This window comes from Myotis davidii, unplaced genomic scaffold (genome assembly GCF_000327345.1).
Source record: "Myotis davidii unplaced genomic scaffold, ASM32734v1 scaffold243, whole genome shotgun sequence".
NCBI lineage: Eukaryota > Metazoa > Chordata > Mammalia > Chiroptera > Vespertilionidae > Myotis > Myotis davidii.
The window spans coordinates 943,063-970,805 of record NW_006295183.1 but is presented as its reverse complement, the minus strand read 5'-3'; the positions used below and the strand labels follow the sequence as shown (position 1 = coordinate 970,805).

Here is a 27,743-nt window from a genome sequence, read left to right as displayed (position 1 = left end):
CTCATTGTTTTTTTTATTTGCATCTCTCGGATGATTAGTGACTTTGAGCAAGTTTTCATATGTCTCTTGGCTTTCTGAATGTCCTCTTTTGAAAGGTGTCTATTTAGGTCCTTTGCCCATTTTCTAACTATCTCTCTCCCTTCCTCTTATAAAAAATCAATAAAATATATTAAAAAAAAAGAAAGAAAGAAAAACTGATTTCAGGGAGAAGAATGGAGAGGGAGAGAGAAATAGAAACACCAATGATGAGAGAATCATTGATTGGCTGCCTCCTGCATGTCCCCTACTGGGGGTCGAGCCTGCAACCCGGGGCATGTGCCCTTGAGCAGAATCAAACCCAGGACCCTTCAGTCTGCAGGCCGATGCTCTATCCACTGAGCCAAACCATCTAAGGATTTTTTTTTTAATCTAATCTACAATTGTGTTAGGACTTCTTTTTCTGCTTAATAAACATAGCAAAAAAGAAAATAAGCTCATACAATTAAGCTTCTACTTAGCACACAATGTTTGTTTTTCCATGTGTTCTTCCTGCTCTTGTCATGTGCAAGAACCATTTGTGCATGTTTCATATGACATTGGCACCAATGTTGAGTGTCTGCTGTTTATCTAACACTTACATTCATTGCTGCAGAAATAAAAGACATAGTTCCTGCCTTTACCATTAAGCTAAAAGTCTATTTGGGGAAAAGACACAGACATAGAACAATTGACTACAGTGAAAACCAAAATAACAAACTTGAAGTCAGCAGTCAAGATTGAGAAGACTACTGATTTAGGGCAGCAATTTTCAACCTTTTTCATCTCATAGCACACACTAATTACTAAAATTCTTCAGCACACCAAAAAATATATATATATTGCCTATCTGACAAAAAATAGGTATAAGTTTGACTCATTCACACCGAACGACTATTGTTGTGTTGACTTGTCGTTTTTTTATTTGATGACCTAAGGGAAAAGTCGGGTATTGCATGTTTTACAAATTCTTGTGGCACACCACTGTGCTGCAGCACACAGGTTGAAAATTGCTGGTTTAGGGGATGACTTGAGCTGAGAGGGTGGGGGACAGCGGAATTGGCTATTGTGTGGAAGATGCCCCAAAGGTGAGGGTGGGTGGGTGGAAAGTATGGGAACAGATTGTACAGAAGTCTGGGAGCAAAGCCGGGGAGTTGATTAGTAAGCCTCAACCACGTGTTTTTTGCGCCTCATTTCAAGAGTTAGTCTGGCAGCAATATACCGGACAGACTAAACTAGTAAGAGACCAGCCTGGGAAGCTGTTCTGGGTTTCTTTTTTTCGGGGGGTGGTGGTGGTTTTGTTTGTTTTGCTCTTAAGTTTTCTCTTCCATTCCTGGATTTGGTCAGTCACCAGGTTCTGTTAACTGGTTGCAGCCTTTATCTTACAGAAATTCAGTAGTTTATCAAATAAGTCATTTTTGTGGTGGGGAAAATTTATCTAGGGCTTGTGATTAGAATTGTAGGAAACAAACATCATATATTTTTGTTTAGCTAACATGTATTCATTGCCTTTGGTGGGACCGGGAGGTGGGGCGGGAAGGGGATACAGAGAAGCACAGTTGCCAGGCTCTGCACGCAGTTTTATTTAATCTTAATGACAACCTATGAGGTGGATAACATTATTCCTGTTTTGTACACAAGGAAATGGAGGCACAGAGGGGTAGCATATCTCACTCTAGGTCAGTGATGGCAAACCTATGACACGCGTGTCAGAGGTGACATGCGAACTCATTTTTTTGGTTGATTTTTCTTTGTTAAATGGCATTTAAATATATAAAATAAATATCAAAAATATAAGTCTTTGTTTTACTATCGTTGCAAATATCAAAAAATTTCTATATGTGACATGGCACCAGAGTTAAGTTAGGGTTTTTTTCCCCAAAATGCTGACACGCAGAGCTCAAAAGGTTCGCCATCACTGCAGCATACTGCTAGTAAGTAAAAGAACCAGAATTGGAATGTAGGTCTCTGGCTAGAGAGTCTAAGCTCTGGACTATTCCATTCTGCTTGTCCTGCCTTTTTAAAAAGAAAATTACTATTCTTTTTTTGGTTCTTGGTGCTTTTAATGTGGAACAAGAGTTTTCTTCATGTTATTACATTAAAACACGATTTTTAATGTCTGCATAGTATTCCATTTAGTGGATGTATCATTATTTACTAGATTTAACTATTTCCCTGTGGCTTTACTTTTAGGTTTTTTATCATTATTTGCTTTAATAATGTTTTAAATTTTCTGTGATAGTGACAGTACTAGATTATATCATTGTGGCTTTATAATATGTTAACATTTGGTTATAGAAGATTGCCTTCATTTTTCAGAAATTTTATTGCTATCAATATCTTGTTTATTTCAGACATTTTGAAAATTATTGTATATAAAAAGTAGAAAGAATGTCTTTACAATGTTTGGTCTTTCAGATCATGGATACAGATAGTACTGTCCCTATTTAGTGAGGTGTTTTTTTATGCCTCCTAGAAGAGTTTTGTAATCTTTAGATAACAAATGCACATTTTGAGTTGAGGTTATTTTTATTTTGATAAGAATAGTATAACTTTCTATATTTCTGTATTGTTTTTCTGTACTTCCTATTTATTGAATATGTACGTATATTCTATACAATTTCATGTATAGTCCATCTCATTTGAAGAAATATATAGAAAATACAAATAGTAAATGATATAAAGTCAAACCTGCAGAAAATACCACTTAGAATAGAATAACTGGTACATAGTTTGAGAGGAAAATAATTGATCAATGTGTGGCAACTTAAAAAAAAAGTAATATTCTATTACATAGGTTTCTCAGTGAAAGAAAAAAATTCTTTAAAGAAAAACTTTCCACATATGTGATTCCAAATGAAATTTCTCCCACGTATCCTTTAGTGTAAGCCAAGGGCATAATGCCAAAATAAAAATTGATGAAAGCAGTTCTTTAGGGGATAAGATACTATGACCCAAGTATACCCAGTTTTCTGATGTTTTGGGCATATAATTCTGGGATAAAGACTAGAATAGAATGCTGAATTCCACTGAGGTGGAATAAGGACAGAAAAGTCTCTTTCTCTCTTTTTTTAATCCTCACCCAAGGATATGTTTTTATTGATATTTTTAGAGAGGAAGAGGAAGGGGGAGAGAAACAGCAGTGGGTTGCCCCACCCCAATCAGAATCGAACTTGTAACCTTTGGTGACACTCCAAACAATGAGCCACCTGGCCATGGTAGAAAAGGCTCTTGAATTTACCAGTTAAAGGCCATTCCTGGCTTCAGAGCAATTCAATAATTGAGAAACAGAAACCAGACTGGTAAACCAAAGGGTGGAAGAGAAATAAAGGAGTGAAGACAGCCAGTGTGGAGTTGAACATGGAGGGAATATAGAAATAGTAGATGCTAAATTGTCAGGGGGAGTTAAAGGGAGTTTTAAGATGGGAAAGATTTGAGCAACATAGAGCTGGCAGACAAGAGGCTGAGGCAAGAGGGAGAGGGCTGATCTAGAAGACTCCCCAAGGATGCTGGCAAGGCGGGTGGCCTGTGAGCAAGCGCATACCTCAGAGCCCTTTGTGTCCTCTGTATCTTCCCACTCCACAAGTCAGCAGAGCCAAGGGAGGTACTCAGGTGCCAGTTTTCCTCTCTTCTAGCCTCTTCACCCCCAGGTACCAGGATCACCTGCCTTAGCTTGAGGGAACCTCCTGCCTACCCTCTACCCAGATGTTGATTTGAATGATTTTTTTAAATGTTTCTAAGCTTTACTTTTTCACCAATATGATAGAAAATACAGGAAGGATCTGGTCTTCAGAGTTCCATTTTATGTGTGATATTGTGTCCCAGGGGACTAACCTGCTTTACCAGGCTCTTTTGATTGGTTAGTAATGGATTAGGGACTAGAGTCCAGGTTTCTTTACTTCTTAGGTGATAACCAAACATCCACATAGATGACCTTTAGGTAGTAAAACTGAGAGTGCAGATGTGGATTTTAAAGATCTCTGTGTAGAGACAGAAGTAAAAAGGTTAGCAAATGGAGTGGCTACAGAGAAAGGAACAGAGCCTTAATGTGCTAAGAGGGAGGAGCTCTAAGAGACAAGGGAAGGCAGGAGCCAAGGGAGAAAAGAGGCCCTGATGAAGGAAGAATATCAGTTTCATACTGTTAGAGACCAGAGAAACTAAGGTTGAGGATGAAGGAAAGGCCTTTGGGTTGGCTGGTGTGGTTTTTGGTGAATGGTGCTTGTGGACCAAATAGAAGGACCACAGAGTAGGCTAAGAAGCAATAGAGCCCTTTATTTAAAAAATAGAGCATGGTTTATCTATTGATCGGTTTTTGTTTGTTTTGTTTTGTTTAAGGGAGAGAGAGAGAGAGAAAGAAACAAACATGGATCAGTTGCCTTCTACACAAGCCCCAAACAGATCAAACCCGAAACCTGGGTCTGTGCCCTGACGGGGAAGGAACCCCTCCATTACCTTTTGGTATACAGGCTGATGCTCCAATCAGTGGAGCCACCCAGCCAGGGCTGCAGTCCTTTTTAATAAGGACAAGTTCTTAAAATAGAGCAAAGCCATGCCCTGGCTCAGTGGTTATACTGTTGGCCTGTGCACCAAAGAGCCCTTGGTTCAATTCCTGGTCAAGGATAGGTACTTCGGTTGCCAGTTACTTCCCCACCCGTTGTCCAGGCACCTGCAGGAGGCAACCAGTTGATGTGTCTCTCTCACGTCAATGTTTCTCTCCCTCTTCCTCTCTCTCCCCTCTCCCTCCCTCCCTTCTACTCTCTGAAAACCAATGAGAAAAAATATCCTCAGGTGAGGATTAAAAATAAAAAATAAATGAATAGAGCAAAGCCATATACAGTAGTATGCAAATTAATCTTTTATGTACTTCATTTTTCAGATTTCAATAAGTAAGCTAACATACTTTGATAATCAGAAAAAAAGTTGTGTCTCTGGAATAAATGTAAATCCCTTTTTAGTGGTGGTGATCCACAAAAAGATTTTACAAAACTTAGAAAGCATGGCCAACTCAAGCAAGGAGGCTGGCAAAGAATATGAGAGAGAAAATGTCCATTCCCCCACCCCCCTCAATGGGCAGATCTGAATCCATAAAGAGAGAAGATGGCCGAAACCGGTTTGGCTCAGTGGATAGAGCATCGGCCTGCGGACTGAGAGGTCCCAGGTTCGATTCCGGCCAAGGGCATGTACCTGGGTTGTGGGCACATCCCCAGTGGGAGATGTGCAGGAGGCAGCTGATCAATGTTTCTCTCTCATCAATGTTTCTAACTATCTCTCTCCCTTCCTCTCTGTAAAAAAAATCAATAAAATATATTAAAAAAAAAGAGAGAGAGAGAAGATGGATCAGAACTACTGAGGGGGGAGAGGGAGTGGTGACATAGCTAAGAGAACACAGTCAGTCCCCTGGGAGCGGGGAGAGACCTGGTCCAGCCTCTAAAGTTAATTATTGATTTCAGAGGAGAGACTCCCTTCTGGAGAAAGTTAGGTAAAGGAATCCAATGCCTGAGGGGATTTCTAAGCAGTGTATGGGAGAGGCTCATTTTTTTCTCTGTCAAAATAAAAGCTGCTGCTTTAAGACCCTGAGTAGATTGTTCATGGACCTAATACTCTGTCTGCTCGACTCCCTGGCAACACAGTTGGTTTCAATTTGTACTCCTTTGTACCAGTTATTTTTCTACCTGGTCTTTTAGGTTGGACTTGGTTATTTACAGGCAATTTCTAACATTTTAAGTTCTCAAGATGGACAAGAGGGATTTTTCTGTGTTTTTTCAAATTATTGTATGCTACAAAAACCTACAGAGCTCAGAGATTAAATGCTTTTCCTCCACCAGTTTTATTACAAAGGATATCTAAATAGCTGGGATTATGTAGTGATTTTCTGGCAGGACCAGCAATAGCATCTGCAGCTTGTGAAATGTTGTTTTTTATCCTTTTGTTACTTTTCTCAAGAATGTCACCAACGTCGATGGGGTTTGTTCTCTGTTCCCTAAATCCAGCATTTGGAGTTACCATCTTTGCTGAGGTCCCAATTTTGAGACCTTCGTGGTCTGGAAAAATATTTCTTAAAATGTGTGAAAGTAATATTATAAAGTAGTACTTCTTTTATGAAACCACGTGGGGATCCATTAAGTTGCAAATTCTGATTCTATGGGTCAAGGGTGAGGCCTAAGTTTGTGTTTCCAGTGAGTTCCAAGGTTACGCCAGTGCTGCTGGTTCTTAGACTGTACTCTGAGCAACAACGGCATAAAGTTGTGCTGTCCAGTCGCTAGCCCCGGCCACACATGGCTGTGGAGAACCTACAGTGACGAGTTCAAATTGAGGTGTACTATAAATGTAAAATATATACCAGATTCCAAAGGTTTATTATGAAAAAAAGAATATAAAATATCTTATTAATGTTTTTGTTGGTTGCATCTTTTATTTTTTAATATATTTTTATTAATTTCAGATAGGAAGGGAGAGGGAGAGATGGAAACATCAATGAGAATCATTTATCGGCTGCTCCTGCACGCCTACAGGTTATTGAGCCTGTAACCAGGCATGTGCCCTTGACCAGAATCGAATGTAGGACCTTTCAGTCCGCAGGCAAATGCTCTATCCACTGAGCCAATCCGGCTAGGACTATTGGTTACATCTTAAAGTAATAATATTTGGGACATACTAGGTTAAATAAAATTACTAAAATTAATTTCACCTGTTTGTTTTTACTTTTTCAATATGACACTAGAAAATTACATCTATGTGACTCACATTTGTGGCCTCTATTATATTTCTAGTCTAGAGCATTCATTCCTATCCTAAGAATAATCCATCTGAACAATATTGGTTTTATAAAAAATATTACAGTTAGGATCATGCTTAAAGTGGTCTTTTATCAGAAATATGAGACCTTATAATAAAAAGCTAGCACATTGATGCTTGAACATATTTATAGGGAAATTATAAAGCATTCTACAAATGTTCCTTGATCCTCACCTTATGTAGTAACATTTTATATTTGTCCCCATTTTTAATGGAACAGCTAGTAAGAGGTCTTTGCATTGAGCATTGTAGTGTTTTTCTCTTCGTTGTTGAGAACAAAGGACTAATGAAAGTAGGTAATGGCAGAACAAATCAGACTGACAACCAGCAACCCACAAGGTTTTCCATCAGCCTGGGTTATGTTCCGTGCAGATGGTAGGATTTGCTGAATCTACTAAAAAAATGTAGGTTGCTTCAAGCCTGGCTTTCGCCCTCAAAGAGATTTCACAAGCCAGCTGGGAAAATGGATCATTTGAGAAAAATTTAAGCACAAAATAGTGTGGTTATTTTATCAGCAGACACATTCAGAGAAAGTAATGGCTACAGAGCAACAAGTCGTAAATCTGAATAGGTTATCTGGGGTTAGATAGTAAGAGGCCTTGAAAGCCATGCATCTCTCCCTTTTGCCAATAAGGGGATACACTTTGTTGTAGAAATCAAGCACTGTTTTTGTGAACCAAGTAAGTCTTAACTTCCCCTGCCAGAAAGCACATGTAGTTTCCCAGTACCATATGCATATAATCTTCTTATTTTGTGTCAGGCAAGACTATCCAAAGCTATTCAACCAACATAGCTTTCTCCTGTCTCTCATACCTAAATAGCCTCCAAACCTACCTACTTGTACCTAAAACCATTGTACCTGTTCCGTCCCTCATGTTAGACAGTAACTCGTACAATGCAGAACCAGGTCTTGCCCACCCCTCTGTAGTCTTTGTACTCCTTTGCAGGTGGTTCTGGCTTAAGAAGAACCTTCCCTGACTGTTAGCATGGATACAGCATTAAGGTGCCTGGACAGAGAATTAAAGAAATGTACCTCTGATAGAAGTAGCAAAAGCTTTGTTTGAGACTGAGGGAAGAATGCAAAACACTTGAAATTTTTAATTAGCCTTGTATATACTTGCTGGTTTTAAGTTGTTACTTTCAGTTAGATGATTGTTCAGACTCATTTTACTCTTAGGTATCTGGGTACTCTGAATATCCACGAGACTTAAGAGCCAGAAGCTATGAATTGGCTGATTTCCCCCCCTGGTTTTGTTAATAATTCTTTAATATAAACTATCTAGAGTACAATTTAACTGTCTCATGTTATATATTTCTTGACCATTTGTTGTTTTGAATCAGGACCCAAAGAAGATCCATGCACAGTGATTGATTGCTGCATTTTTTTAAGTCTCTTTTATCTGTGTCAGGGCTTTTCAAATTCAGCACTATTGCTGTTCTTTTTTGTGGAGCACTGACTTGTGCATATAGCAAGGTTTTTAGTAATATCTCTGGCCTCTCTGCCCACTGGATGCTAAGTAGCATACCCATTCTAGAAGTGATAACCAAAAATGTCTCCAGGCCTTGCCAAATGTTACCTGGAGGGAAAGTCACCCCACTACTGATCTGTAGGTTCTCTCTCTATCCTTCCCATTTTTTTCTTCTGGTGATTTATTTGCAAAAGAAACTGCAGTTTCCTTTAGTGTAACTTAACATCCTCTGTCACCAGTTTCCTATTAATTGGTAGTTGAATCGAGAAGCTATATTAGTTTAAATGTTTTTGTTTTGTTTGACAAGACTGCTTCATGGGTAATGTTTTGTCCTTCTGTCAGGAGGCACATGGTGTGTGTTATTTTTTGTAAGATTAACCATTCTTCAGGGATCTTTTTTATTTTAAAATGTATTATATATATTTTCATGTAGATATAAACTTTATTTTAAATAACAATCTGTGTTCTCTCTTAATAAAGGAAGGGGAAATGGAAGGTGAGGCGGTTGAAGCCATTGTGGAGGAATCTGAAACTTTCATTAAAGGAAAGGAGAGAAAGACTTACCAGAGACGCCGGGAAGGGGGCCAGGAAGAGGACGCTTGCCACCTACCCCAGAACCAGACTGATGGGGGTGAGGTGGTTCAGGATGTCAATAGTAGTGTGCAGATGGTCATGATGGAACAGCTGGATCCTACCCTTCTTCAGATGAAGACCGAAGTAATGGAGGGTACGGTCGCTCCAGAAGCAGAGGCTGCTGTGGACGATACCCAGATCATAACCTTGCAGGTTGTAAATATGGAGGAACAGCCCATAAACATAGGAGAGCTTCAGCTTGTTGAAGTCCCCGTTCCCGTGACTGTACCTGTTGCTACCACTTCGGTAGATGAACTCCACGGGGCTTATGAGAATGAAGTGTCTAAAGAGGGCCTTGCAGAAAATGAACCCATGATCTGTCACACCTTACCTTTGCCTGAAGGGTTTCAAGTGGTGAAAGTGGGGGCCAATGGAGAGGTGGAGACGCTAGAGCAAGGGGAACTTCCACCTCAGGAAGATCCTATTTGGCAAAAAGACCCAGACTATCAGCCACCAGCCAAAAAAACAAAGAAAACCAAAAAGAGCAAACTTCGCTACACAGAGGAGGGCAAAGATGTGGATGTTTCTGTCTATGACTTTGAGGAAGAGCAACAAGAGGGTCTGCTATCAGAGGTTAATGCAGAGAAAGTGGTTGGTAACATGAAGCCTCCAAAACCAACAAAAATTAAGAAGAAAGGTAAAATGATTTTATCCCTTCTATTCTCATAAAACCAATTTGGAATGAAGTACATAACGATATATATATGCAGGTTAAAATAAGTTTTTTTAAGTCCTGAAGATAAAGAAGTAAATCTATTAGTGGCAAAAAAATAATTATGATATTTATAGAAATTTAAGATTGGGATTAATCTTAACATTTTTTAACCCTACAACAAGTAAGTGTTTTATTTTGCATATAGGTGTAAAGAAGACATTCCAGTGTGAGCTTTGCAGTTACACGTGTCCACGGCGTTCAAATTTGGATCGTCACATGAAAAGTCACACTGATGAGAGACCACACAAGTGCCATCTCTGTGGCAGGGCATTCAGGACAGTCACCCTCCTGAGGAATCACCTTAACACACACACAGGTGCTGGATAAGAATGTTGGGAACTACAGCATAGCTACGATTAAACTTGGACTTTATAAGGATGGTGATCCAGAGAAAGATTATCTGTGGTAGATAACCTGTCGTATTTCCTAAAGACATCACCATTGTGTTGCTGAGGTTTTAACAACTACTAAAAATGACCCCCAAAATTCCTAGGCAAAAATTGCCAGACACTTTGTTGAAGAACGTTAGAAATAGTAGTGAAATCCTACCTTTGTAAAAACCATGCTTTCTGGTTGTTTTACCTTAAGGAAGATAAGTAATTCATAATCTCAGAATGGAAAGTGTAAGGCATCATTCTAACAGTTCAAACATTTATTCATGCATACTTCAGCATTCTAACAGCTTCACCTTGACTGTGGTCAAGTTTGGGGGTCACTAAAGTGGAGGACTGTGCACTGGAGCTCTCTTTTAGGCTCTCTTCCGGGCTCTTGGCATTTTAGTGTTGGCTTTGGCTCTAAGTGCTAACAATGAAACTTCTTTCACCCAGTTCTTTATGCAGAGTAGCTCTTCTCTATCCAGATTCTCCATCATAATTTTATATGATGACTCTTATTTTTATTTGATGTACTGATTGTCCAATGAGTGTGATTAAGTGGGGGTTGGCCTATAAGCAGTATGTTGTGTATTTGTATTTTTTTGCTGATGGGACTTAGTCACTTTTTAAAAAATATTTTTTTATTGATTTCAGAGAAGAGAGAGGGAGAGAGAAATAGAAACATCAGTGATGAGAGAGAATCATTGATCAGCTGCCTCCTGTATGCCCCCCACTGGGGATCAAGCCTGCAACCCAGACATGTGCCCTTGACCAGATTCAAACCCAGGACCCTTCAGTCTACAGGCTGACGCTCTATCCACTGAGCCAAACCAGCTATGTCTGACTTAGACACTTTTCGCCATCTTCCTAGTGTCTACTCAGACACTTGATATGTTTTATTTGGCAGTTTGAAGACATTATAAAAGCAGCATATCTATAATAATAAAAGCGTAATATGCTAATTAGACCAGACAGTTGGACGAAGCCAAGCTGCGAGGGCTGAGCCCCTTGCATGAATTTTGTGCATCGGGCCTCTACTGACTAGATAAAAGTAGCTGGCCCCAGAAAGTCAGTTTATGCTGAGGAATAACATCTTTGCATTTTCTAGATGTAGTTGTATTGCATTCTAGGGTACACCCTTGCCTATGTCAAAATGCTGTAGCAATTGAAGTGTGACTTGGTGAGCATGGATCTTGAGCAGAGGGACATAGGTGGTCTTGTGGTGCAACCCGATGAAAATCTGCCCCACAGCAGAGATTCTTCCTTAATTGCCATTCTGTATCTACCAGAGGAGGGGTGGGGAGTGTCTGGCCCGTGGACCATATAAGGCCCAAGAAATCATTTAGTCTGGCCTTACCAAAGCCTTAACGGTGAGTTAATTAAATGTTTGACCAAATATAGCAGAGCTAAATTTTAAATTGATAATTTTGTATGGCCTGCAAATGATGTTATAAATATCCAAATGGCCCTTGGCAACAAAAAGGTTCCCCACCCCTGCTCTAGACAGTACTAGGTGAGTGTTGGAGATTCTTGGTTTTCATTTTGCCTTTTTAGAAGTGGATGCTGCTTTCCTTCTCTTGTTAACTGTTATTTTACTTATATCTCTATACCACCAGACTATACATTTTTCATAGACAAGAACTCTGTCCTTCACTCCTATATCCTCTGGAATTAAAGGAGCAGATTGAGCAAATAAACATTCATTGGAATTTCTTAGTTAATGATCATATTCCAATCACACTTCCCTCTCCATGGTTCTCTCAATCTCCGGGAGAATCATTTTTGTAATGGATGCCTCCATTCATTACATTGGAGCTCTTCCTAATTCCATTCTCAGAGGGAGCCTTCCTTTGGTTTTGGTGTTTGGGATTACCTTGCTGTCCCCATTTACCTGCAGCCCATAATTAAAGATGATCCCTAGTTTCTGAATAATAGTCTGTAAAAACAGCACTCTGTTCTTCTGTCAGCTTAATCACCTCATTGTCATTACCTGGGCATTTCTTTCCGATGCTGCAATATTCAGAATATAAAGTGGCTAGAAAAGGTTTACTAAAGTAATATGGGACATATTGAAAACAATAAGATTCTTTCAATGACAGGGGGGAAAAAACAAGAAATGTATTGGCTGTGTGTATTATTAGTTTATAGACATGTTCAAATATTCCTGAATTGACATGCAGATCATAGAATGTTAGACATGGATGTTGGAAAGTGTTGAAAGTGATCTGTATAAAGGCAGTCGTACTTGGTAAAACCTTTGCTAAATCTCTAGAATTCTTTATCAAATGGGTAATTAAGAGAAACTAAATGTTTAGCACATTTTCTAATAGTTTAGGGTTAGTGTTGTAAAGTCTGCCAGTCCTTCTTATAGTTTTTTGAGCTACTTTCTGGCTAGTGCAGAGTTAATGAAATAACCAGGGTCCAGTCTCATGAATCATTAACTGTGCCCTTGATCTTGTCTTCCTGTTATATCCTCTTTTCTCTTAGGTACACGTCCTCACAAGTGCCCAGACTGTGACATGGCCTTTGTGACTAGTGGAGAATTGGTGCGGCATCGTCGTTACAAACACACCCATGAGAAGCCATTCAAGTGTTCCATGTGCGATTACGCCAGTGTAGAAGTGAGTATTCAGCTTGTTGGCTACTCTTAAGATGAGATAGAAAATCTAATTAGATTATTAACACCCCCACTCCCCATCACCAAAGGAAACTGTAATGAGTATGAAAGATTTACCCTATAAAAAGCACTAGTTCCACGTGTCATTATAGGCAACTTCCACCAAACTTCACAGAAACAAATAACTATATCCAGAGTATTTAAAAATGAGTTTTATCACCTTTATTATTTTAGACTACCCTGTTATCAAAACTGGATAAGGATACTACCTTATTCTCACAGAAAAGCAAATATTCTAAGTAAAATTAGTTTTTAAATCAAAAAATAATATATTTTTAAAAATAAGTGATTACTGCTCTGGCCAGTGTTGCTCTATGGTTAGTTCGTTGGCCCATGCACAGGTTTGTGCACATACCTGGGTTGCAGGTTCAATCCCTCGCCCTGGTTGGGGCGTGTGAGGGAGGAACAAATCCATCTCTCTCATTCCCCCCTACCCCTTTGTTCCACTCTCTCTAAAAACATCCTGGGGAGAAGATTAGCAAGACAAAAAAAGTGATTACTAGAGTATATTTAAAATGCAAGGACAGTTCAACATTAGGAATTTATTAGTGTGAACGAAATTGAGAGATTTTTAAAAACCATGTGATCATTTGTATAGATTATTGAAAAACTAAATTTCAATACTCAGTTACTGTCTAGTGGAAGGAAATGTCTTTACTATAAGGAGTGTATACCAGAAATCCATAGTAAACTCTAACTCTGAAATATTGGAAGTATTCCCATTAAAATTGGAACAAGACATCTATCTTATTGTTTAGCATTGTATTGGAAATCCTAGCTAATAGAATAAAATAAGAAATGAATGATAAATGGAAAAAAACAAAATTGTCATTTCTATCAGACATATTTCCTTATAGAAAATTCAAGAGTATTAGCTAAAAAAAAGAGTAGTAAGTGTTCAGTTGGGTGACCAGATATAAGTTAAGTACACAGAAATCAGTGACTTACCTTATACCAGTTGTTCTCAACCTTCTGGCCCTTTAAATACGGTTCCTCATGTGACCCAACCATAACATTATTTTCATTGGTACTTCATGACTGTAATGTTGCTACTGTTATGAATTGTAATGTAAATATCTGATATGCAGGATGGTCTTAGGCGACCCCTGTGAAAGGGTCATTCGACCGCCAAAGGGGTCGCGACCCACAGGTTGAGAAGTGCTACCTTATACTATCAATAGTAGGAAACAGATTCAAGTTCTAGCAAGCAATATAATGATTTAGAGATAAGCTGAACAATAAAAAACATCTGATACCTATGTGAAGAAAACTTGATTTTTTTGAAGGACATTAATAAATGAAGAGACACTACAAGTTCTAAATTCAACTGGAAGAATAAATATGAATGACTAAGAAAATTTGACAAAAGAAGGAGGGGGTTGTGCAATTGGATGTTGTAAAAACCATATAGTAGTAAATGAAGACAATGTGATACTGGAGCAGAAATAAACAAAAAGTTTGTTGGGACCGAATAGAGTCTTGTGCACATAGGAATTTAATGTGTGATAAGGAGGCAAATCTTGGAAAGAGAATTATTCAGTAATGCTGTTGGGACCATTGTTAAACCACTCACAGTCTGAAAATTTGCTATGAGTGCAAGGGGATTAATAAGTATGTTTAAAGCACTTAGAATCAAGTTTGAAAGTCACTATTTTGTTGAAAAGGTACCCATAGGAGACGAAGATCATAGTCAGTAGTGAGGAACGTAAGTGACAGGCCCCTGAAGCCTGGCCTGTCTGGGAAGTGCTGATGGGAAGAGAAGACGAGGGGAATTAAAACGTGCTTATTAATTCGGATTCAAAATTTTGGAAGAAAATTGATGAGCACGGATTATTTTTAAACGATTACGGAAAAATTCAAAAATATAAAAGTAGATAGAATGATATATAATATACCCCCATGTCCCTATTATCCAGCTTAAAGTTATTAATGACCTATCTTGACTATGTATGCCCCTGTTTATTTACTCTCTTCCTTTAGATTACAGTATGGATTTGAGAAGCGAAGATTACACAGAATGAGGAAGAGATGCTATCTTTTAGACTTTTTCTGTACTCTGACCTTCAGTGCCCAAAAGCTAACTTTTGTGCCTACCCCACAGCACTCACGTTACAATATGTTAATTGAAGTGTAAGAGGTTTGGTTGCTTTCATGTTTCAGGTCAGCAAATTAAAACGTCACATTCGTTCTCATACTGGAGAGCGTCCGTTCCAGTGCAGCTTGTGCAGTTATGCCAGCAGGGACACATACAAGCTGAAAAGGCACATGAGAACCCATTCAGGTAGGACTTCTCCCCTCCTTGTTGTATCACTGAACTGCTTTTCAGTGGGTTCTGTGGCACCCTGTGAACCACCACATGCCCCTCCATTACCTGAATGGAAGTATATCCTTGATGAGTGCCTTTCTGGCATATCTGCTGAATTCATTGTTCTGAATATACATTGAAGAAAAGAAAGTTTTTACTGTTGGAAATCTGGGTAGACTAACCCAGCTCATTCAGTTTTCCTAAAAGAAACATCTACCTGTAGGTCCTCTTGTCATCCCATGTGCTTTCCCCAAAAGGTAAGCCTTGCTGTGGGAACTCTCTTCTTTGTTTCTTTTTCATTTTGGAAATATTTTTTAATTCTTTCATTATTTTTTTTAACAAATGGCCCCAGGGATAGGAGACCAGGGGAGCAGGGAGGAGGGGAAGCGAGGCCCCAGCCCCACAACCCTTCCCACCCACCGCTTTTCCCCTTATATGTTTATAATCTATATATAAGGCCTGGGGTTGGGGGGAGGGGAACTTCCTCAGCAGGGTGGAGGCTCCTTGTCCCCTGGGGACCCAGGCTCTTTTGCCTGTTGGGAAGACTATTCTCAGGAAGGTGGCCCTGTCGGCTCCCAAGCTTTGGCATCTAGCATAAGGCATCAGGTGGGGAGGCCTGGGGGGCAGGCACATGTGGAAGAGGAAGTAGAGCTCCATTCATACTGGGCAGCTTGGGATGGTGAAGGTCAATGTGTTGGGTGTGGAAGGACCCGCTATAGGTGGAGGGTGGGGCTTTGAGATGGGAACTGAGTCCTACTCTTTTTCTAATATGTACAACTCTGTGGCAGCAGCAGTTTAGGGCTTGTTTGCCATCTCTCAAGATAAGCATGAGCCAGTTAGTGGGCCTGAGCCTCAGCCTTCCTGAGTAAGACCTGAAGATTCTCTGTGGCTTTATATATCTGCCACCTGAGTTGCCCTCCAATTAAATGATAGTATTCAGTCATTTCATCTAATGTGTTCATTCTGTATTTCCTTTTTAGGGGAAAAACCTTATGAATGTTATATTTGTCATGCGCGATTTACCCAAAGTGGTACCATGAAGATGCACATCTTACAGAAGCACACAGAAAATGTGGCCAAATTTCACTGTCCCCACTGTGACACTGTCATAGCCCGAAAAAGTGATTTGGGTAAGTTAGTGGCAACTGAGAAAAAAAATATTTTGAAGGATTTGGGAAAGTATGAAGATCATAAATAACTTCTTTTTTAAAAAATATTGATTTCAGAGAGGAAGGGAGAGGGGGAGAGAGATTTATCAATGAGGAGAGAGAATCATTGATTGGCTGCCTCCTGCACACCCCCTACTGGGGATCGAGCCCACAACCCAGGCATGTGCTCTTTACCAGAATCGAACCTGGGACCCCTCAGTCCCCAGGCTGACACTCTATCCACTGAGCCAAACCAACCAGGGCCATAAATAACTTCTTTATCTGACTTGTGTAAGTTTGTGTATGTGGATGGTCTACCACTTAATAAAAGCTATTGTTTAGCTGCTATTTTTTTTTAAATATATTTTATTGATTTTTTACAGAGAGGAAGGGAGAGAGATAGAGAGTTAGAAACATTGATGAGAGAGAAATATCGATCAGCTGCCTCCTGCACATCCCCCACTGGGGATGTGCCTGCAACCAAGGTACATGCCCTTGACCGGAATCGAACCTGGGACCCTTCAGTCCGCAGGCCGACGCTCTATCCACTGAGCCAAACCGGTTTCGGCAGCTGCTATTTTTTTTTTTTCTATCTCTTCTTTCTCTTACTGCATATAGCTCATCTATAAATTAATGGAGCTGTAATGAGAAGAAACAGAGTATACCTTTAATTAGTAGCCAGAATGTTTAAGTCCCCAAATAGACAAGTGACATAGTATGAGTCAAACTTAAGGTCAGTTCAAGTCAGATTTTTCAAAAACATTTATGCTTTCTCTGGATTATTGTACTGTTTCATTGGTAACTGATAACTACAATCCTTTGCATAGTTAATCTAGAGTTCATATAGAGGCAGAGTTTAGCAGTAGAAATTTTAGTATGTCATACTTAGAGATATGGTCACTTGGAATTACCAGTTTGTTTTTCTTATTTAAAAAAAAAAATACTGTTCCTAAAAGTAATTCTTGTAAACATTTTTGACATTTAGATAATTATTTTACAAATTGCTTATGAGCTGTCACATAGTAGTTTTTGCTTTTTGACCCTTTTGATCTTCACAACAACCATATCAAGGAATGTATTCTAGCTTTATAGGCTAGACAGATGTCTTCACCAAAAGCTACACAACACACCTCATGAGTAACAAAGCTGGACTTGAGTCCTCTTTAGTTGTCTCTTGCATTGGGGACAATATATAAGTACCCAAGTTGCATCAGGAACATAGATTTAAAGGCACTGTCCTCTGATAAAGTTTTACTGTTCTTATATAGAAACTAAAATCTAGCCGAAACCGGTTTGGCTCAGTGGATAGAGCGTCGGCCTGCGGACTGAAAGGTCCCAGGTTCGATTCCGGTCAAGGGCATGTACCTGGGTTGCGGGCACATCCCCAGTGGGAGATGTGCAGGAGGCAGCTGATCGATGTTTCTCTCTCATCGATGTTTCTAACTCTCTATCTCTCTCCCTTCCTCTCTGTAAAAAATCAATAAAATATATTAAAAAAAAAAAAAGAAAAAAAAGAAACTAAAATCTAAACCAATAATACCTCATGGCAGTGTGTGAGCTGTTAGGCCACTGTCTGGATATTCAAGTTTATCTCCCAAAATTAATCCCAGAGAAGTATGTGTTTCCTCTTTAAAGCAGGCCTGATTTCACTCTTCTATGCAGTAAATAAAATTATTCACTTTGTGACACAGGAAAACTTGGGCTTTGTAGACAGACCTACTAGAATCAAAATTCACTTCCAAATACTTATTACTATGAGCCTTCTCCCCCCCACCCCCTCAACTGATGTATAGGAATAATACCTATCTTACAGGACTGTTATTACAAATATTTAATAAGAATATATGAAAGAGTGGTAGGCCTCTGTCAGAGGACCAGAAGGGGAAAGTTGAGGCCTAAAAATTATTCGAAATATATACGTATATATATATATAAAGTCTTAAGCCCTAGCCCGTTTCGCTCAGTGGATAGAGCACCGGCCTGCAGACCAAAGGGTCCTGGGTTCAATTCCAGTCAAGGGCGCATACCTTGATTGCAGGCTCCTCCCTGGCCTGGGCCCTGGTTGGTTTCTTTCACATTGATGTTTCTCTGTCTTTCCCTCTCTTTCACTCCTTCTAAAAAATCAATGGAAAAATATCCTTGAGTGAGGATTAGTAATAAATAGTCTTCATATAATGAACATGTATAGCCAACCCTTCCCTTACTCATTTCCATTCCCCAGAGTTGGCCCTCGGTAAGTTTGATATATTGCCTTGATTGAATCAGATTGGTAGAACCATAAATTTCATGATCCCAAATGCAGCTGACAGGGCTCATTGCTGCTGGACAGTCCAACTATTTATCCTTGTCAGGTGTGCTCCCAATCTCCTCAGTGAGTTTGTTCATTGATTCAATCCACAAATGTTTGGGTGCCTGCTGTGTGGGAGGCACTGTGACAGTTAGGTAAATCACTTTCTTTAAGCCTCTAATCTTCCCTTTTCTGTCTCCCTGGTGTCAGTGAGTGACCTCTTTTTCTACTTAAAAATAAAATTAAGGCAGCAGGTTCAAACTCCAGATTTTCTGTTAAGAAACCTACCTATGTCTATATTCATCCTCCCTTGTCCATCTTGTCTGAGGTCTGTCCCTTTGCGTTTGCCTTGATCCCACTCTCCTGTCATGGCAGCCTTTAGCATCATTAATATTGCCTCAATAACTTAAGTTCACGTTCTCACTCCTTGATGTTCCCCTCAACTCTAAGCATGCTTGTGCCTCTTCTATTTTTATTTTTTATTACTGATGAGAGAGAGAGAGAGAGAGAGAGAGAAAAAAACATCAGTGTGAGAGACATCAATCACTTGCCTCCCGTACACACCCTGACCCGGAACTGAGCCCACTACCTTTTGGAGTATGGGACACTCCAACCAACTGGGTGGCACCAGCCAGGGCTTCCTCTCCTGTCTTTAAAAAACTATTTCCCCTTCCAGGTTTAACTTTTATCTCCTTCCTAGCCAACCCTCATGAAGAATTAGGTCCCTCGCATTCTCTGTTCCACAGCTCCTAATTTCCCTCTCATCTGGAGTATGCCCCCTCACTCTGTGAAGAGACTTGCTAAAATCACTAATAACCCCGTGTGGTAGAGCGTAGGGAACATGGCTCTTCCTGTTTCCCTTACTCTCTTAGCACCATTTTTTGTAGTGGTCTGTGCCCTTCTCTTTCTTTTGTTTTGTTGTTTTGTTTTTTGTGTTGGGGTTTTTTGCCCTCCTCCTTAAAACACTTTTTTCCCTTGGCTTTCATGGCACTGCAGTCTGTTGGCTTGGGCTTGTTTCTCTGACCATTCTCAAACTTCTCTTACCCTTTTCCTCTTACTGGCATTAACTTTTAGATTTCTTAAAATATGACTCATGCTCTTCTTTTCCATTCTTTACTTTTTGCTTAGTGATTTCATCAGCTCCCATGGTCTCACTCAAATTCTAACAACTCCTAAATTTATGTTCCTATGAGTTGGGCTTATATAACCATCTGTACCTTGCCGTCCCTCTCCCTACTTGGATATTGTTGGCATTCCAAATGCAACATGTCAAAACTGAATCCTTAAAACTCCCTTGACCAGCCCTCTTCCACTCTTCCTTGTCTCAGTAAATGACCCCACCATCTACTTGGTTTTCTGAGCCAGAAACCAGGTAATTGTCCCTAACACCCACCTTCCTCTTCTGCACTCTATCACTAAGTCCTACTGATTCAACTTCCTAGATTTCTCATCATTTCTCCCCCTTCTTCCCATATCCCTTGCTATCTTCCTTATCCAAGCCACCATCTTCTCTCACCTATCCTGTTTCAGCATTGTAACTGGTCTCCTCACATCTGTAGTTGTTCCTCCTTTTACTTAATTTTCTGTGTAACAGTGTAATCCTTTTAAGAAGCAGAAACAAATGTATTATTAACTTGTTGAAATGCTTGTTTATGTTTTCACAAGTTAAACTGGGCTCTATATTTTGCTTTCAGGTGTCCACTTGCGAAAGCAGCATTCCTATATTGAGCAAGGCAAGAAGTGCCGATACTGCGATGCTGTGTTTCATGAGCGCTATGCCCTCATTCAGCATCAGAAGTCACACAAGAATGAGAAGCGCTTTAAGTGTGACCAGTGTGATTACGCTTGCAGACAGGTAGAGACTCATGTTTACAGAGCAGTTGATGCCTCGTGGGTGTCAGGTTTCATCAAAGGGTTCTTAACCAACCTTGTATGGTGGCTATTTTTAATATGTTCAAGCTATGATTTGTGAGGAATATCTTCAAAGTTTCTGTTGATTGTATCTCAATCTCCAGCTGATGTTTTATTCAGTCACAGCTTACCCACTCCACCCCCACCTCAGGCAGACTACTGACTTCTTTCTCAGAACTCTGGAGATTAAGTTCAGGACTTGAAAGAAGGGAAGAATTTGGTCCTGGAGCCTGATGCTGGGGAATGATCTAAAGAAGCAGCCTGGCAGGAGTGGGCATATCTGCCTGGGATTTATTGGAAGTAGTTCACCCCAGTAAAGATGAGTTTATCCTTCCAACAAGCCTAGATCCTTGGGAGAGAAAAGCCTGTCAGCCATGTGCACACAGGTGGTAGCTGGGGTAGCAGCACTCTGACAGACAGGCTCTGAAGCCTCTGCCCGCCCCCCTCTTTCAGGAGAGGCACATGATCATGCACAAGCGCACCCACACCGGCGAGAAGCCTTACGCCTGCAGCCACTGCGACAAGACCTTCCGCCAGAAACAGCTCCTCGATATGCACTTCAAACGCTATCACGACCCCAACTTTGTCCCTGCGGCCTTTGTCTGTTCTAAGTGTGGGAAAACATTCACACGGCGGGTAAGAAAGAGTCAGAGCTTTACATCCTCTATTTTGGTTCTTTTTCCTTTTAAATTTATTGGGGTTACATGGTTAATAAAATTATATAGGTTTCAGCTACACGGTTATATGATACATCATCTGTATATTATATTGTGTGTTCACCACCCCAAGTCAAATTATAATGGTTCTTAATATTGTGTCTTGGTCTTTCACTGCAGAGCACGACAGTGCTTCCCACTGAGGTAATAGACACAGAGGTCTTGTGTTCATGTGTGAACCCTCTGCTGGTAGTGAGTCCCCAGTCGGTCTGTCCTGGGTCTTCATCTGGGACCATGTTAGTCAGGTCTGCACAGGACAGGGGGCTGGTCTGATCCTCCCCAGTTCCTTTTTTTTTTTTTTTTTAAATATATTTTATTGATTTTTTACAGAGAGGAAGGGAGAGGGATAGAGAGCTAGAAACATCGATGAGAGAGACATCGATCAGCTGCCTCCTGCACATCTCCTACTGGGGATGTGCCCACAACCCAGGTACATGCCCTTGACCGGAATCGAACCTGGGACCTTTCAGTCCGCAGGCCGACGCTCTATCCACTGAGCCAAACCGGTCAGGGCCTCCCCAGTTCCTTTTGCCTCATGCTGCTGAGCTCTCTGATCAGGGGACCCAGCTTCATCTTCTGAAGGACTCCTCTTTCTCTCCCTCCCTTCTCTCTCCCTTTTGTCCCCCTCCAAATGGAGATCATTTCCCTGAATGAGGAGAGCATATTTTAAGACATGCTTTAGCAGACATTCAGACTTAATATAGATACTCCATTCATTCATTCATTCATTCATTCATTCATTTATTTAACTAAAATAAAGAGAACTTCCAGTCTCATCTTTACTTGGTCAGTGATGTGAAAGAGGGTTTGTTTCTTGTGTTAGAATACCATGGCGAGGCATGCTGATAATTGTGCTGGTCCAGATGGTGTAGAAGGAGAAAATGGAGGAGAAACGAAGAAAAGTAAACGTGGAAGAAAAAGAAAGATGCGCTCTAAAAAAGAAGACTCCTCTGACAGTGGTAAGTGGCTTGTTTCTTGGTTTAGTTGAACATGGCAGATTTTGGTACCCAGTTTATGTACGGATATGCTGGGAGATAGAAGTAGGCCAGTGCTTCCTTTAAACCTCTAGTCTTCGTAGTGTGTGTATATATTTACAACAGCAGTTAGTTTGTTTCTGGGGCAACTTTTTTCTAATGGCGTTCTAGAAATTGCTTAATAATACCTTATATGTTATATTCATTTAAAGCCAAAGCAAAATTAATATATTTACACAGTTTACTCAGATTAGTGATGAGGCCAGTAGAGTTTCTTTTCTATGTTTGTAACTTCCACATTTAGGAAACTGGTCTAGATTTGAGCAATGAATCTAATGGGCATGAAGAAGGTTGCTTAAAGCATCTTGACCAACTTCTGGTTTGACTGCCTCTGTCAGCTTAGCCTTGAGACGTATTGATCAAGTTTGTTGAAGGTCAGCCTTTCTTTTCCTTCCTTAATCTCTCCATTTATGTTTTAAAACTTGGCCTATTTTCCCTACCATTGATGTTCTTTGGGGGTGTTTTTGCCTTTTAGTCATGAAATCCAGGCAGAAGGTATGCTTTGAGGTATTAGACTCATGAAGAGCGAGGGAGAACAAGAATGTTGGTAACGTAGGAGTCACATTTGAGGATACAAATTTGCTGGGGTCCAGCCCCAGCGGTCCAGGGGTTCCCAAAGGTGTGGACGGAGTCGGCGAAGAATGTTTTACACGGAGACAGCGTTCAAAACTCTCTAGCTTTCCTTAGTCTCCGTGGATCTTCCCTGTGCCTGGCTGAGGCCACAGAGAGAGATCCCAAGGCAAGCTGAGCCTTTTTTTTATAGTGAGAGGTAAACAAGGTAGTGGTTACCATAGTTACACAGTTCTTGTGAGTTTCACTTGTTTACACTGTTTTTGTGAGTTTCACTTGTTTTTGTTCTTGTGAGTTTCACTTGTTTACGTCCTGCACTTCCTCCGCCCATTAGCTCCCCAGATAAGATCTAGGGAGTGTTATAAGGTCAAGCCTAATTATGCTAAGAGGACTGAGCCCTCTAAGCTGGGAATTGTTTGTGATTTTGCCCACAGGTCAGTCTGAGGCTTAACCCTATATCGGCTCCCTACACAAATTTGTTCCAAAGTGTTAGGTTCTATAATGTGGACACTTGGGCTGCTGGCACCCAGGTGAGAAGGCATATCTGTGACTACAGATTTAAGCTTTTTATGGAAAAGAATGTAGAGAAGTTTTGTTTTGGGGAATGCACTTTCCCAGAAGCACCATCAGACTGGAGAGATCACAGATGGTGCCTAATTGCTATTTCTAAGGATTCCTCATTTTGTTTTCTGTGTTATTTGTTAGAAGTAGTGGGAAGGGAACAGAGTTTTTGAAAATTAAGTAAAAACCTTCAGTTATTTTATTAGTTTTACTGTAAAACTTGCTCATGAAAGCACTGTTTTTATATGTAGATCTAAAAGAAGGTCCCTTTAGTTTTTACTTATTTAGTTTAGTTTTTATTTATTCACTTTTCTATTCAGAACTTTAGCTTCTTCTAGGAGCAATTTATTTTATTATTTTTTAATATATTTTTTATTGATTTCAGAGAGGAAGGGAGAGGGAGAAAGAGAGGAACATCAATGATGAGATAGAATCACCGATTGGCTGCCTCCTGCATGCCCTCTACTGGGGATTGTGCCCTTGACCGGAATCAAACCCAGGACGCAGGCCAACACTCTATCCACTGAGCCAAACCAGCTGGGACTGGGAGCAATTTATTTTTGCTGCCTTTTTTAGTGCAAAGTGTATTTTAAGCAGTATCTTGTTTAGCTTCAAAGTTTTAAGTGAATTACCTCCTTTAAAATGTCAGTGTGCTGCCCTGGCCGGTTTGGCTCAGTGGATAGAGCGTCGGCCTGCGGACTAAAGGGGCCCCGGTTCAATTCCAGTCAAGAGCACATGCCCAGGTTGCAAGCTCGATCTCCAGTAGGGGGCGTGCAGCTGATCAATGATTCTCATCATTGATGTTTCTAACTCTCTCTCCCTCTCCCTCCCTCTGAAAGCAATAAAAACATATTTATTTTAAAAAATGTCAGTGTGCTTGCTTTTTAGAAAAGAACACATGACTCTACTAAGTATCTTTAAGAAAATGTGTGGACTATTAGGAGGTGCCAAGGAATATTTGAGGTCAGAAGGCCCCAAATATCACCAGAGACCCACAGATAATCCTGACCTTGAAGTCCCAGGAGTTGCTCTTAGTTGCGGAGCTTTGTGCTGCCACAGATATCCCTTCTTTCCCGTGGTACTGCCCTGCTCGTTTCTGTGGGTCAGTCCCTAATTGTACTTCACCAGAAGCGTGTTTTAGCTGGAGAATTCTAGTTTGTAGAGCACAGTTTGGTTCTGGGCCTCATACCTAATACTAGTCTCTCCCCACCCCCCAGTCTGGGTTTTCTATCCCACTGCTTACAAAGGCCAAGCAGTTATGTATCCCCTCCCAGGAGCTCTGCCTGGCCTTCTGCAGAGATGGTACATCAGAGTCTACTGATATTTTCAAGGGTTTTTTGCCCAAATTTCTCCAAGCCAATAAGCTTTTGACCTTATTAACCCTTTTTGTGTGTTTCTCTACCCCCCCCCAACCCCCCATTTCTGACTAAATTTATTTCGTTTTTCTAGGCATTGGGCTAACTTAGGCAATAGGGGGTGTGAATAAGTTCAGCAGCGAAGTTCTTGACACACTGCCACATAAAACTACGTTCCCCACATTTCACTTAGGATGTCAGTCACTTGATAAATAAGTTGTTTTGTCCCGAAGATCAGGCATTTACTCACAGATGTCTAAATTTAAACATTTGGTTCCAGAGGAAGAGAAAGTGATTGCAACCTGTGCTTCTTGGAGGAAGGCAGGCAGTGTACATTTTGTGGCACGGCAGTGAGGGAGGGGTAACAAGACGTCTTTGGCTGCCTGCAGGGGTGAGCAGCAGAACAGCCCCAAATTGAGGATAGAAGTTGAATTTCCACCTGCTGTGGCTTAGCTGTGCCTTACAAATCACTTAGCTTCTCACTTTTTCTATAAAATGGGGATAACATCTCTTACCAAATAATGAGTGGAATAATGGAGACATTTTAAATCGTGGTGTGCAGTGTCAATACAGCTGTGTTTGTGTAGCAGATTGTAAGCTACAGAGCATGATTTACATGTGTTATCTCAACCCTTTTGATACTCAAATCACTAGTAAGTAGATTGAGAGCTCTAAAAATTACACAAGAAAACTGAGGTCCAGTGTGGTCAGTGTCTTAGGTCTCATACCTAGTAAGAAATCCAGGGCTCAAAGCCATATGTTATCAGGCTCCTCATCAGAATTTTTTCTACAATAGTTCCCTCTCCTTTTATGGGATTACTAGAGACCCTGTGCATGAATTTGTGCACAGGTGGGGTCCAGCCTGCCTGGCCCCAGTTGGGGCAGGAGGTGGGCCGGCCAGGCCCTCCCCGTATTGGGATGTGGAGGCAATCAGGGGCGGAGCCGGCCAGGGGAGGGGTGGTGGGCTGATCAGGGTCGGGGTTGGATGCGGGGAGGGAGCGTGGGGGGGGCGTTGGCTGGTGTCCCACCCTTAATTGGGGTGGGAGAGGCTGATCAGGGCCAGCTGCGGGGAGGAGCCACGGGAAGTTGGCTGGCTGGCCCCACCCCCCATCAGGCAGGTTCACTGGCCTCAGAGGGCATCATAGTGACCGGTTGTTATGGCATTATGGTCACTGGCTTTTTATATATATAGATGGCATTAGAGACAAAGTAAGGGATTAAGGATGACCCTTTGGGCCTGATACTGATATTAAGCTGGGAAGAAGAAAGTGATTGCAACCTGTGCTTCTTGGCTTTTAACTCTAAAAACTTGGCCTGTTTAAAGCCCATCAATAGTATTCCTAAAAGAACTCTTGCTACTTATCCTGGTAAATAAGACCTCACAATGCATCAGGAGCTTCTGTCTTGCTTCCTCACACACACACACCCTTCACCCACTCAGATGAGCAGGACCACATCTTTAGGGGTCCATTTCAGGTTTATGTCCTCCTTTATCCTCGTAGAGTAGGTTGAGGGAATATTTGTTTTATTTTCAACCTAAACCCTATTTGTGGTTTTGTTATGACTGACATATAAGGTGAAGTTGCCTCTAAGAATTTAAACTCAATATTTTCCGATGTCTAAAGCTAAAGAAAAAAATATCTAGTCCATGTAAAATATGATTAATAGTAGTCAAGTTCCTTTGCTTATTAATTCTGCGACAATACCAGTTTACTCTGCTTTGACTGATAGCAATAATTTCAGCAAAAGCATTTTTTAAAAATCTATTTTTATTGATTTCAGAGAAGAGGGCGGGGAGAGAGAGAGAAACATCAATGAGAGAGAGTCATTGATCGGCTGTCTCATGCATGCCCCCTACTGGGAATCAAGCCTGCAACCCGAGCATGTGCCCTGACTGGGAATTGAACCGTAACCACCTGGTTCTTAGGTCATTGCTCAACCACTGAGCCTCACTGACTGGGCAACAAAAGCATTTTTAAAATGGGCTTTTTAACAATGAAATTAAATACATAACTAAACTTCACAGAGTATATGATTATTTGTGTTGTTTTTTCTTCCACCACCTGTTCTCCCTGATTTAATAAGAAGAAAATGCTGAGCCAGACCTGGATGACAATGACGATGAAGAGGAGCCTGCTATGGAAATTGAACCTGAGCCAGAGCCTCAGCCTGTGACCCCAGCCCCACCACCTGCCAAGAAGCGGAGAGGACGCCCCCCTGGCAGAACCAACCAACCCAAACAGACCCAGCGTAAGTCTCCCCTCAGTTACTGGCTGGCATCCTCTCCCAGCACGTGGGGAAGCTATGCAGGTCCATGTTCTTGGGGAAGATGAGAACTAAGCCATAAGAACAAGTTAGGGTTGTGCCAGGAACAAACTCAGGAAGCGATTTTTTACTTCTTACTGGGGAACATCAGGCCTGTTACCTTTCAGTGAATAAAAGTTTAGCCGAAACCGTTTTGGCTCAGTGGATAGAGCGTCGGCCTGCGGACTGAAAGGTCCCAGGTTCGATTCCGGTCAAGGGCATGTACCTGGGTTGCAGACACATCCCCAGTGGGAGATGTGCAAGAGGCAGCTGATCGATGTTTCTCTCTCATCGATGTTTCTAACTCTCTATCTCTCTCCCTTCCTCTCTGTAAAAAATCAATAAAATACTTTTTTTTTAAAAAATGTTTAGCATAAAGGGTGCTTATGTTCTACCCGATGGGTGCTGTTAAGGTGGGAGGTTTTACGAAACAACCACAGTCAGTCAGCTGGCAGAATTGATGTGGTAGTGAACGTAAAGGAGCCAAAGTTTAAAGGATGGAGAAAGAAAGCAGTTTCTGTGAGTAGGTTGGTCCTCCTATTAAGAATCCCAGGCCAGCCAAAACCGGTTTGGCTCAGTGGATAGAGCGTCAGCCTGCGGACTGAAAAGTCCCAGGTTCGATTCCGGTCAGGGGCATGTACCTGGGTTGCGGGCACATCCCCAGTGGGAGGTGTGCAGGAGGCAGCTGATCGATGTTTCTCTCTCATCGATGTTTCTAACTCTATCTCTCTCCCTTCCTCTCTGTAAGAAATGAATAAAATGTATTTAAAAAAAATACCATAGCTTACAAACAACAGGAATTTATTTCCCACAGTTCTGGAGGCTGGAAGTGTGAGATCAGAGTAGCAGCATGATTGCATTTTGGTGAGAAACC

At 40.9% G+C, this 27,743-nt stretch overlaps 1 protein-coding gene across 4 annotated transcripts in view; it reads left to right on the top strand.

Annotated features, from left to right (window-relative positions):
- Nucleotides 1–27,743, top strand: part of CTCF (CCCTC-binding factor (zinc finger protein)) — a 38,192-nt gene that overhangs the window by 8,604 nt on the left and 1,845 nt on the right. For 3 of the 4 annotated variants that reach the window (XM_015567846.1, XM_015567845.1, XM_015567848.1), the window contains 9 exons: nucleotides 8,760–9,549; nucleotides 9,773–9,943; nucleotides 12,489–12,622; nucleotides 14,839–14,959; nucleotides 15,964–16,113; nucleotides 20,113–20,273; nucleotides 20,783–20,965; nucleotides 21,869–22,004; nucleotides 26,651–26,815. In XM_015567846.1, the coding sequence (XP_015423332.1) occupies nucleotides 8,769–9,549; nucleotides 9,773–9,943; nucleotides 12,489–12,622; nucleotides 14,839–14,959; nucleotides 15,964–16,113; nucleotides 20,113–20,273; nucleotides 20,783–20,965; nucleotides 21,869–22,004; nucleotides 26,651–26,815 (2,002 nt within the window). In that variant the 5' untranslated portion in view covers nucleotides 8,760–8,768. The remainder of the gene's footprint in view (nucleotides 1–8,759; nucleotides 9,550–9,772; nucleotides 9,944–12,488; nucleotides 12,623–14,838; nucleotides 14,960–15,963; nucleotides 16,114–20,112; nucleotides 20,274–20,782; nucleotides 20,966–21,868; nucleotides 22,005–26,650; nucleotides 26,816–27,743) is intronic. The other variant, XM_015567849.1, reaches the window with a different exon arrangement.